The 13,002-nt window shown below is 40.7% G+C and overlaps 1 protein-coding gene across 1 annotated transcript in view; it reads left to right on the top strand.

The window, feature by feature from the left end:
* The window catches only part of ABCD3 (ATP binding cassette subfamily D member 3), a 67,372-nt gene that overhangs the window by 18,116 nt on the left and 36,254 nt on the right, over window positions 1-13,002 (top strand). The window contains exon 2 of the mRNA XM_074961296.1: window positions 9,470-9,506. Within this exon, the coding sequence (XP_074817397.1) occupies window positions 9,470-9,506 (37 nt within the window). The remainder of the gene's footprint in view (window positions 1-9,469; window positions 9,507-13,002) is intronic.

Genomic DNA, 13,002 nt, shown 5'->3' with positions numbered 1-13,002 from the left:
GCTTTTCTTATTACATTTTTACATTTAATTTGGCAATGTTTATGCTCCTTTCTATTTACCTCACTAGGATTTGACTTCCACTTGTTTTTTTTTCCATACTCCCCCTGCCATGGCATCTGCAATGGCTAGACCTCCAGGACAGGGCTTTTATCAGTGGCTGAGCAGCTGGCTAACCTGAGGGGGAAGAAACGGAGAACACAGGATGACATGTTTGGCAATCTCATTGCAGACTTCCTTTCCCCCCCGTTCTCCCAAATGAAAGCAATGGAGAGGTGGAGATTGTTTTTGCAGTCAGAGAGGAAAAAAGAAGAGAGAGTTGCACTGGCCAAAGACACTGTAATTAAAGAGGGACAAGCAGAGGCAACTCCTGGAGGCAGTATGGAAGCAGAATGCTCTGCTGGAGCGCATACTGTCTGTTGGCCCACTGTCAATCTAGTGCCCTCAATCAGGACCCAGACAAAATCTGCACAAAAGATGTTTCCCACTATACCCCGACAGCCATGCTCCCTTTCTTTCCCTGCTCAGGGCAGCGAGGACAATTGCACGTGGGAGCCCAACTCTTTGAATCATCAAACACCCCTAATAACTTTGGGCCCCAACACGCAACATAAGAACAGCCCTACTGGGTCATAGAATATTAGGGTTGGAAGAGACCTCAGGAGGTCATCTCATCCAGTCCCCTCCTCAAAGCAGGACCAATCCCCAACTAAATCATCCCAGCCAGGGCTTTGTCAAGCTGGGCCTTAAAAACCTCTAAGGATGGAGATCTACCACCTCCCATGGTAACCCATTCCAAAGGTCCATCTAGCCCAGTATCCTGTCTTTCGACAGTGGCCAATGCCAAGTGCCCCAGAGGGAATGAACAGAACAGTGATCAAGTGATCCATCCGCTGTCGCCCGTTCACAACTTCTGGCAAACAAAGGCTAGGAACACCATCTCTGCCCATCCCGGCTAATGATAATACCAGAAGGGAGAAGAATGAGAAGAGGCAGAGGCAAGAAGTATAGTTGCCTATGAAATGGAGACACCCCGTCCCCCCATCCACTACACTGTTTAACTTTAAGATGTTTCTTTGTTGTTCTAATCAGATTTATTTTTGATTTATGTATAGTTGTTTAATAAAAACTGTTAGAAATTCATTTACAAAGAATCTGCAGTGCATGGTGCAACAGAGCAATTTCCTGCAATATGCTTAAAAGACAATATTGTGTTAAGTTTATGTATTATTGTGGGCTAGGATTGTATGTAACCTCTTTAGAAGGGAGATGTGATAGATGTAAGACCTAGGAGTTCAGAATACTATACTGAAAATGTGCCAAACAAGTTAGGACCTTTGGGACAATAAGTGTTAAGAGGATTTTACTGGGGAATCTCTCGGCGGAGGTTAATGCAAATTACCCAGTTCTGGTTATGCAAAAACCTAGTCTTTTGAAGATGTGCCCTTAGAAAAGGATGATTGTCTGCTGATTACCTGTTACAGAGGGCCAGGGTCAACAGCCCAAGCTATATAAAGAAATGGCTGATCTGCCCAGCCCAGGTCCTAGTTCTAGATCTAAGAGAGATGAACTTGTAACCACAGGGAAACCCCACTTGTGGGTTTTGAAGGACTAAAAACCTACTAGAGCCATAGGTTGGAGTTGAATTGACCTCTGGTAAGCTTTTTAGCATGTGTGTAGGTTGTTTTAATATTGTTTAACATATCGTATGCAGTATATACTAAAACAAGATAATGTTTTTATATGTTTAATGCTTTTACCTTGAGAATAAATGTGCTTGCTTAGAAGGATCTTTGTTTAACTTATAATTGTGGATATAGTTGGTCATAGTCTTTGGAGAAAAAGCCAAGCTTTTGGAGAAAGCTTTGGAGAAAAAGCCAAGCCACTGGCCTGTTTAGGCAGACTGGCTTGCTAGGGATATCACAGTGTAAATCGGGGAACTGTGCAGCATTAAAATTTCCAGTCAAAAGGGAGTGAAACGTAGGTCTCCACACAGGAGAAGGCTGGGAGTTGGAAGTCTAAAGCAGGTGCCCTTAGTGGACTACAGAGGGGGAATACAGGTGCAATTGCCCTGAAACTGAGACACTTGCTGTTGTCAGACGTCAACCAGTGTGGTGCTCTGCTCTATTCAATGTTGATAACAGTCGGCTGCGTGCATGTGTTCCCTCTGTGTGCTGCCCCAGCTCTGCAGATCACTGGCACAGCAGACCCCGAGAGAACCCCCAATGACCACAGACTCCGATAAGGTACGAAGGCACCCGGCCAGGTTTATTGTCAAACAAAGCACAGTAATAGTTTCCAGCAGACTTTACAGGACATACTGCGAATATGTGCCCCCTGACAATGGACACAGCTCAGTCAGTGGCGGGACACTCCATTGCCCCCTAGGCTGTACAGAGACACTGCCTCAGGGATGCATTCTTAAAACAAACAAGTTACATATCATTCCTGACGTACTGAGGTGCAACCTCTCTACATAGCGAGGTGCCGCCTCTCACCTTGTACATGTTGGTTTGAACAAAATAACTCTATCCATCATATTACCCTTTTGCCCCTGTCTTTAGGATGGGTCAGCCTGTTACTTGTTATGTGTGTGGAATGTACAAGTATCGGAATGTTCTGGTATCTCTAGTGTCCAGTACCTTTTAGGTATGTATATTTTTGCAACATCAGCCCTTTCCTTGCCAGCTTCTGTGAGCAGGGCCTGCCTCTGGCTCACAGCTTGACTTTGCTTTGTTAGCAAAGTCTTGACCATTCATTTAGTTCAGGCCTTAGGCCTCATACCGGGCCTCTGATACAAGGGTTTATGTTTCAGGACTGTATCGTCCCACATTTGGTGTACACACAGAATTACTCCTGGGGGAATTTTGCACCACTGTGCAATACAGAAATGAATGTTGTTTGCACCCCCCCCCCCCCCCAAAAAAAAAAAAAAAGGATGCAGAGGTGTTGGCTGCCACTAGGGTCCGCTTGACCTGGCAGAGCCCAGCTCACAAACAGAAGATAAGGCCGGGGGTGGGGGAGGGAACTGGAGTGTTCCTAGCAGCTGCAGTTCCCAGCACACACTAAAGGAAGGAGGTGGCGGAACTGCGCAAGAAACTCTGTGCAAGCCCGATACCCAGCATCAGACTGTTTCTCCCTCTGGATCCTTGGGCTCTGCGGGGTAGAGGGTTTGAATGTCTGGGCTGGGGGCGGGGGGGCCACAGTTGGCCTCTGGGGAGTAGGGGATGTGACTGTCTGGTCTGGGCAGGGGGACGGCTGGGCTCTGGGTGGGAGGGGATGAGAGTGTCTGGCCCCCCGCCTGGGCTCTGATAGTGAGGGGGCAGAGAAACAGGGACGGGGCTGTCATGGGTTTCTTTAACTCTCTACTCCTGGTGGAATTTTTGTCTGTATCTGTATTGTTACAGACATTTGCTGACAAGTATTTTTGAATAAATTACCAAAATAATTGAAACTGGTGTGTTATATAGAGTTATTTTGACAAATATAATTTGCAGAATTTTGTAGAATTTTAAAATGTGCACAGAATTTTTAATTATTTGGTGCAGAATTTCCCCAGCAGTAAAAAATGTAATTTTTGCATACAAAATTACAAAGTCACAGACACAAGCTAAAAGGAGTGCCACAGTGTGCTACTTCTGCCACCCATAAAGGAAACTGCAATTCTTCCAATCCATTTCTCCTCTTCTTCCCCTCCCCATGGTTAACAGCTGGATGTACAGCTGTACACTTTCAAGCCTGATCCTCAAAGTAAACTGTGGGACCATACCTAAGTTTTATGTGTATTCCAATGCAGAAACAAAGGCAAGTTCCAAAACACACTTACAAATTCAGGAAGTGGCTTTTCCTCCTGTAACTATTTCAGAACCAGTGTTTGCACAATACAATACTTAAGTGTTTGATCTACTTGCATAGTTTGGAAGTGAACGTGGTTTTTCAGGGACACTGGAAACCTTTCACCACTCATTTCAGAGCATTGCGAGTTGCTTTCTCATTGAAAAGGAAATCAATTTCATGGAGTCAGGTTACTTTCTAAATGTAACTTATTTATTTATGCTGAATACACCAGTCCTTGAACAGAGGTCGTCACAAACAGCGTGAAGGCAATCCCCTTTCAGAAATCTCACTCCAAAAACTGATGCTTGGTTTGAAGGAAGCAACTGAAATATTGAGAATAGAGCAAACACTCTTGCTGTTTGCAACAGGCCTCCAAAATAACTCTCATTACAAAATTAGCAACAATACATTTTTTCCCAGTGTGTACGCTGTTCGCATTTAAGAAAAATAACTTGTAAGACTAATAGCACCATCTGGTGACTCCTGCCATAATACTGTATTCCTCTTCCTTGGCCCACAATCAATAACAATTACTCTACACACCATGCACTGTGCCTCTCCCTGTGAACACTTCTTATTAATAGCAACATATTATAGTAGTTCACAAATCCAATATGTCAAACAGTCCTTAAATGATTAAAATTTTAAAGGACAAACATCACCCAAATCAAACCACATAAACTAGGAAATACAGTATCATCATACAGAGGGCAGAGTTAAAGTTGTCTAGATGGCTCAACAACCAGTATTGCAATAACTGATGACTTTTTTTGTGGTAAAGACTGTCTGGGTGTGTCCATTTGGGAAGGTGAGTTGAGTATGGCTTTATTCCATACTTCCTGATTTTTGTGGTTTTGAAGTGGGTGTTGTTTGCCCTTAGCAACTGTAACTGTACTTTTGTTTGACGCTTTTGTCTGTTACCAACACTTGCACTTCATTCAGAACACCCTTCTCTCTGCCACTGCAAGAAGACATGCTGTAAATTCCGCTTATTAGCAACTCCTCTGTTGCCAGCAAAAAGTTGCTATTATCCGGCAGTTACTAATAAATGGAAGGCCAGTTTGCAAGGCACCAGCCAGGGAAGGAAGTGCTGGGATGTGCCTTCCTGGGCTGCAGTCCTGCAAACCTGCTTGTGGCAGGGAACAGCACGGTGTGGGGCTGCACGCAAGATGTAGAGGCTTTCTACAGGAGTGGGAGTGTGGGACATTTGGAAGGGCTGCGCCATACTTCCTCTGCACTCTCCAGGAATCGGAAGTCTAGGTACAGTCCCCCAGCAGGATGCAGCCCAGGCTGTGCAGAGAGAGGTGCCACACAGCTCCAGCTTCAGGGCTGCAGCCCATTATCTCCTGTGTAGTCCCTATGTGTGCAGGCCGGTTTCCAGGGCTGCAGCCCCAGAAGGAAGTGCTGGAATGGGTTGAGCACTGGCTTCAGGCAAGTTTGTAGGGTGACGTCCAGGGAAGGTGCACCCCAATGCTTCATTTCCAGGCTGCAGCTCTGCAAACCTGCATGCTTGGCACTTCCCAGTGCTTCCTTCTCTGGCTGCAGCCTTGCAAACCTGCTGCAGGTGGGGCGTTTGTTTAAATGTTAATAAGCAACATGCCATTGCTGATATCCAAATCCCATTGACGTTAAAGTCATAGAATCATAGAACTGGAAGGGACTTCGAGAGGTCATCTAGTCCAGTCCCTTGCACTCAAGGCAGGACTAAGTATTATCTAGACCATCCCTGATGGGTGTTTGGCCAACCTGCTCTTAAAAATACCCAATGGTGGAGATTATACCGCCTCCCTAGGCAATTTATTCCTGTGTTTAACCACTCTGACAGTTAGGAAGTTTTTCCTAATGTCCAGCCTAAACTGCCCTTGCTGCAATTTAGGGCCATTACTTCTTGTCCTATCCTCAGAGGTTAAGAACAACAATTTTTCTCCCTCTTCCTTGTAACAGTCTTTTATGTACTTGAAAACTGTTATCATGTCCCCTCTGTCTTCTCTCCTCCAGACTAAACAAACCCAATTTTTTTCAATCTTCCCTCATAGGTCATGTTTTCCAGACCTTTAATCATTTTGGTTGCTCTTTTCTGGACTCTCTCCAATTTATCCACATCTTTCCTGAAATGTGGTGCCCAGAACTGGCCACCGTATTCCAATTGATGCCTAATCAGCGCGGAGTAGAGCGGAAGAATTACTCCAGAACCGGATCCAGAACCCATCCCTGCGGGACCCCACTTGTTATGCCCTTCCAGCATGACTGTGAACCACTGATAACTACTCTCTGGGAACGATTTTCCACCAGTTATGCACCCACCTTATAGTAGCTCCATCTTGGTTGCATTTCCCTAGTTTGTTTATGAGAAGGTCATGTGAGACAGTATCAAAAGCCTTACTATAGTCAAGATGTATCACATCTACCGCTTCCCCCCATTCACAAGGCTAGTTACCCTGTCAAAGAAAGCTATCCGGTTGGTTTGACATGATTTGTTCTTGACATATGCATGCTGACTGTTATTTATCACCTTATTATCTTCTAGGTGTTTGCAAATTGATTGCTTAATTATTTGCTCCATTATCTTTCCGGGCAAAGAGTTGGATGGGAGGGTGACACCCAGAGAGCTTGTGGTGTGGAATGGAGGAATGCAAGAAGCCACTGCAATTCGCTTGGCCTACAGATGCTACAACATGTTCATGTTCTTCTGTCAGGACACTTTTTACATCACCATCACAATTTTACTCCCATCCAAATCTTTTGGGAATTTTCTGCTCCCTGCCTGATTTCTCTGTTACGACGCTTCCAGCCTCAGCTACATTCTCGGTTGCTGGGGGCAGCTGAATTAATATTCTGCCCTCTGGATACCTCTTAGATGGCCCTTACACCTGAACAGTCATTTTTATTTACGCTGGATAACACACAGTGCTTGGTTTCAGAGTAGCAGCCGTGTTAGTCTGTATCCACAAAAAGAAAAGGCGTACTTGTGGTACCTTAGAGACTAACAAATTTATTTGAGCATAAGCTTTCGTGAGCTACAGTATCCACTAAATGTATCCGATGAAGTGAGCTGTAGCTCACGAAAGCTTACGCTCAAATAAATTTGTTAGTCTCTAAGGTGCCACAAGTACACGGTGCTTGGTTTACGTAAGCAACTAAGTGTGTGACCCTCTTTGTATGTAAGAGAGAGGCCTGGAATAGTGGAGAATCTTTTTCTAAACCCGAATGTATTTGGTCACAATATAATGCAGTATTGCTCATAGCCACCAGTCTTGCTATCTGATTTTGAGGGTATTCTTTGGCCTTTGAATCCACTGAACATGTAACCATAGTTCCTACAGAAAGCTTTACAATAGGATAATAGAATCTGGATTAGTGCCAGTGTGTACCAAGCTGAAGAAATGAGGCTCTTAAGGAGGGGAAAACAAAGAAACCAAACAAACCCTACAGCAATCAGCCTTTAGAAGTAAGTTTGTAACAAACATTCTGTGACACAGCTTTTTATCAACCAAATACCCTTATAGCTAAGACATACAACTTTTACTATTTAAAATGACAATGGATTCACTTGTTAGTTTCTGACAGTTGTTAGTTCTTTGTGTTATGTAATGGAATTTACATTTCTCTAGTTTTTTTCATTGTAGGGGTTGATTATAAAACAAGCATTTCCTTGTCACTGCTGTGAAGTTCATGGCATGCGTGACTTGTGAAAACACAACCTTAAATTACCATTGCTTCATCTCTCCTAATTGTGCTGTTGTGTCACTGGACCTGTGTACTGGTATAGTTACACCAGCAAAGCCTTCCTTGCTCTCCCTGCTCCGCTTTGCAGGTCTCCTCTTCCATCTTTGTTTTTTCTTTCCCTTTTCCTCCCCTTCCTCCTACCTCCTCCCCTTTTATGTAGTTCAGTTCTCTTCTTTCTTCTGGTTGGGCCATGACACACATGGATCCTTCCAGTAGGGATTTGTTAAAACGTACACTTAGTTCTGGACCCTTTTTCAGTGCAGTCAGAACAGAGCTTTCAGGCGCAATTGTGGGAGGATGCTATTGTTGCCGTGGCAGGATGGCTGGACACATTATAGGCACTTTAGTAGCCATCCAGCACAGACATTGGTGCTGCTGCTGGTGCCTGCCTCTTTTTGCCTGCTACTTCTGATACTCCATCTTGGGTTTCTGAGGTGACATCTGCAACTGCATGCTGTTACAGCCTCAGGGCCTCTGCTAAAAACTTATTTTGGAACTAATCCGTTTGTTGAGATAATTTAATTTGGGTATGCTCTAAACTTTGAGCATGTTTAAATTTATTCTGTGTACGTTCTGAATGTTTACCATCTTTCTTCGTTTCCAGTGATTCAGTGTTCTCATATGCCCAAGTACACTGTTCTAGAAATATTGGAGAGGGAGTGACTTTGTACTTTGAACTCCTAATTAAGGACAATTGTTAGTAAATGAGTTTTTCTTTAACTGTTTCGAGAAATACAGGAGGGAAAAAAGTTCTTTCAGAAATGTGGTTTCAAGAAGTCTAATTTCTTCTGTAAAAGGTTTATCTAAAATAATAATCTCTTTTATAATATTGTTTGTAGTTACATGTCAAATGCCATACAAAACATATTGGTTCAGTTTCTGTATATAGGGTGAAACATCAAAGCTAAAATGACTGGATTTTTAACTTGTACCTGGGCACAGATCTCTCCATTTTAGTCAGTGGAGCAACTGCAGATCTGCTTGGAGTGTCTTCATTTGTTAAATGAAAATCCCAGCAATGTATAATATAGAAAACAACATATAGCATAAAGTCCCAGGATTAAGTATTTTACTATCACTGAGAGTGAAAAAACGTTGTAATGTTTCTGTTAAATACATAGTTTTGAAAAAAAGAGTGGTCTTATGGCTAAGGCAGCGGTTTAGAACTAAGAAAATAGGAGTTCAGTTCCCAGCTCTGTCAGACACTTGCTGTGTGTAAGCCACTTAATCTTTCTGTGCCTCAATTCCCTCTCTATAAAATGGGGGAAGATAATGCTTTCCATCCCTTAAGGGTATTCAGAACATGACATCCATTTATTTGTGTAGGGTACTCAAATACAATAGTGATGGGAGTGCCTGGTAAATGCCCAGATTTATATACTGGTAAATATACTTGGTAAATACTTTAAGATTTACAGGTATGAATATGCAAAACTAATGGAAATGTGCTTAGAATCTTTGAAATCTGGACTAATAATTTCAGCAAATCAGTCCACGGTTTTTGGTAATTATGTGCAAGAAATTAAAGGATTAAGAATAGTGTTCTTTGAAGTGATTAATCAGACTTGTCTAACATAAGCAAAAACATAATCCTCTTAATTTTTTTAAAGATTATAGCATCAGGTGAGACTTCTGATGGCTTGTTTAGTTCTACTGTACTCCTAAATGTAAACAAAATGACCAGAAATTCTGAACTAGATTTGGTACAGGTGCATAAAGTGCACTTACACTATACAGTAAAGTATTTTATGTAATCTGAGAATTGTATGTACTGTACCATATAGATGCCACGTCTTTCCTGAAAATTCCCTTGCTCTTTTAAAACTTTCTAAAGAGGCCAAGATATTGCAAAATTAAGTACCAAAAAATGTTAGAAAAAAGCTAAGTAAAATCCTTTTTTCCTCCACAGTAAGAAAAATGAAAAACCAACATTGCAGAACAATGAGGTAATTATTTCTTATTTTTTATTTTAAATAATGCCAATAAAATATGGTTTAGATTTAATTAATCTTCTTCTTCCCAAAATTGAACTTCTTGTATTCTTTCCAAATCTGAGCTATCGTAGTTGTAGAACTAATGTAGCTAAGAGGATGCATAGATTTGTGGTGGTTGGTTTCTAGATTTTGAGTACTGGATTGTGGGGTGTTGTTTTTAAAGAAGGTACTGAAGCTTCCTTTTGTAAGGGAAAAACACAAAGCATTTTATAAATTTAATAAATAAAATGGATACATTTTGAAACTATCAGGCTTCAATGTCTTCAAATTCTTTAAAGGTTACTTTCCAAAGGGAAAAAAAAAATAGCCTTGTGCCTTTTTGCTTTGTCATGGTGTATAATCAAGGCCTGACGGGGTTTATTTTGTTTGTTTGTCTGTCTGTCTTTCGTTAAATGTTCAGGTCTTGTGTGCCTGGGAAAACTCCATGATCACTAAAGAAGTAGTAGAAGTAGTTTTTTAGCCACTCTAGAATTTTAACATCTATTAAACTTTTATGCTTTATTAACATTTGGCGGAAGGACATCTTACAGATTCAGTATGCCTATCGCTTAATAATATGCCAAGGTAGTCTGTTCTAGAAATATGGGAAAGAGAGTCTAATTAGTGATAGTTTTTGGTAAAGTGCTCTGAATTCTGGCCTAGACTAGAAATATTGCATGGAATAACTAAATGAACTGTAAATCGGTCAACCTACAGCAGTGCAAAGCCTTAATGTAAAAGCACATAAACTGTTTTAAATCCTGTTTAAATAAATTTACCTTAAGTTGCTAGATCAGTTTAATTGTATTTTTACAACTTTTTCAACTGTAGATCAGCCCTGATATGTAAAGAAAGTACACGAGTAAAACTGGAATACCAGATTTGGCATTCTTGTTTTTTTGGTTTTTGTTTTTTTTTGTTTTTAAAAAAAAGGTGTTTTTTTTTTTTAAGGGCGGGTGGACCCTTGTCAGGCTGTTAATGCAGTATTAAGCAGCAGAAGCGCAAAAAAAAAAGTACATTTTAGATAGTCTTTAACAAATATAAGGTCTGTATATTTGGGACCTTTATCTGTAGAGGCTGAGAGACATGAATTGTTTAGTTCCAAGATCATCTTGTACCCTAAGACAAGAAAAAAGAAAAGAAGTACTTGTGGCACCTTAGAGACTAACCAGTTTATTTGAGCATGAGCTTTCGTGAGCTACAGCTCACTTCATCGGATGCATAGCATATCGTGGAAACTGCAGAAGACATTATATGTCTTCTGCAGTTTCCACGATATGCTATGCATCCGATGAAGTGAGCTGTAGCTCACGAAAGCTCATGCTCAAATAAACTGGTTAGTCTCTAAGGTGCCACAAGTACTTCTTTTCTTTTTTCTTTTTACGAATACAGACTAACACGGCTGTTACTCTGAAACCTAAGACAAGATAATTTTTAAAACCTTTCTATATCATTATTTTTTCACTGTGTAACAGATAATTTAGCTATAGCAAAGGAATGTCTAGAAAGATTCCGGGCCCAGTCTTGCTGAATTGACTACAATGGGAGCAGGGTCCAGCCTCTTTGTTACTATGAATAAATCTTATGACATGAGAAAATGCCTTTGCTCTTGATAGCTAGGGACAGATCTTAGTCTTGTGTACATTAGTGTAAATCTAGTGCAATACCATTGGCTTTGATGAAGTTACTGCAATATCACATCACAGTAACCAAGAGAAGAATTAAGACCATTTTGTGGGATAGAAGCAGATTGTAAAATGCTGACCTTTTTGTATCAAAGTACTTTACAAACATTAAATTAACCAGTGTTACAAGTTTGGCCACGTGTCTTGTAACAATCACTGCCTATAAACACTGGCATTAGTTGATTGGAATAGTTCATTTGATGTTTAAAGTGATCATCACTAATATTTTTTCCCAATTTTCAGTGTGGAAATTAGTGTAGAATCTGACATAATTATAATCCTTTTTAAAAAACAAAAGCCTTTTGAAAGTTCAACATTTTCAGGTTTCTTTTTTTTAAATAAAATGCACCTTTTTAAGCCAAAATTTGTGTTTGATTTTTAAAGTACAATATAAAATGAGTTTTCAAGAGTTGCTAAAAGTAAATGTCAGTACTAGGCACTTCATGCTGCATAAGCAAGGCCTGAAATGTTTTTTCTGCTTGTTTTTAATATTAGAAATTCATTTCCTTTCTAGTCCGGAAAGACACTCTGTGACTGGAGACCTAGATAAACTGATATTTTAAGAACAAAGCAAGTGAAAGTTAGGGCAGGGAAGTGATATTTTAGTCACTGTTTGGCTTTTTTATTAACAATGTATTTAATTTCAGTGGCTAACACTTTAGTGAGAATGTATGTCTTCAAGATTTTATTCCACCCCTTCAATTAGTATGAGAGCTCATGATAAACATGATCTAGCACATCCTCCACCAAAACCAGAGAATATGGGGCTTGACATTTATGATACTTCTAAACTGAAAAGTAAGCACAGAAAATAAACAAAACAAAAAATAAAAAACAACTTTGGTGAAAAAAGAGCACAAGCCCAATTTTTAAAGAAATACTTTGCAGGGCATCTCTATTTTTTTAATGCACTGTGTCATAAATATAAAGGGAAGGGTAAACCCCTTTAAAATCCCTCCTGGCCAGAGGAAATCTCCTCTCACCTGTAAAGGGTTAAGAAGCTAAAGGTAACCTCGCTGGCACCTGACCAAAATGACCAATGAGGAGACAAGATATTTTCAAAAGCTGGGAGGAGGGAGAGAAACAAAGGGTCTGTGTGTCTGTCTATATTCTGTCTTTGCCGGGGATAGACCAGGAATGGAGTCTTAGAACTTTTAGTAAGTAATCTAGCTAGGTACGTGTTAGATTATGATTTCTTTAAATGGCTAAGAAAAGAATTGTGCTGAATAGAATAACTATTTCTGTCTGTGTATCTTTTTTGTAACTTAAGGTTTTGCCTAGAGGGGTTCTCTGTTTTGAATCTAATTACCCTGTAAGGTATCTACCATCCTGATTTTACAGGGGGGATTTCTTTATTCCTATTTACTTCTATTTTTATTAAAAGTCTTCTTGTAAGAAAACTGAATGCTTTTTCATTGTTCTCAGATCCAAGGGTTTGGGGTCTGTGGTCACCTATGCAAATTGGTGAGGCTTTTTATCCAACATTTCCCAGGAAAGGGGGGGTGCACATTGTTCTTAGGATCTAAGGGTCTGGGTCTGTAATCACCTAGGTAAATTGGTGAGGCTTTTTACCAAAGCTTGTCCAGGAAGGGGGGGTGCAAGGTTTTGGGAAGTATTTTGGGGGGAAAGACGTGTCCAAACAGCTCTTCCCCAGTAACCAGTATTTGTTTGGTGGTGGTAGCGGCCAATCCAAGGACAAAGGGTGGAATATTTTGTACCTTGGGGAAGTTTTGACCTAAGCTGGTAAAGATAAGCTTAGGAGGTTTTTCATGCAGGTCCCCACA

The sequence above is a fragment of the Natator depressus genome, chromosome 8 (genome assembly GCF_965152275.1).
Source record: "Natator depressus isolate rNatDep1 chromosome 8, rNatDep2.hap1, whole genome shotgun sequence".
Classification (NCBI taxonomy): Eukaryota; Metazoa; Chordata; order Testudines; family Cheloniidae; genus Natator; species Natator depressus.
The sequence above is the reverse complement of the archived record's forward strand: the minus strand, read 5'-3'. Positions and strand labels throughout refer to the sequence as shown.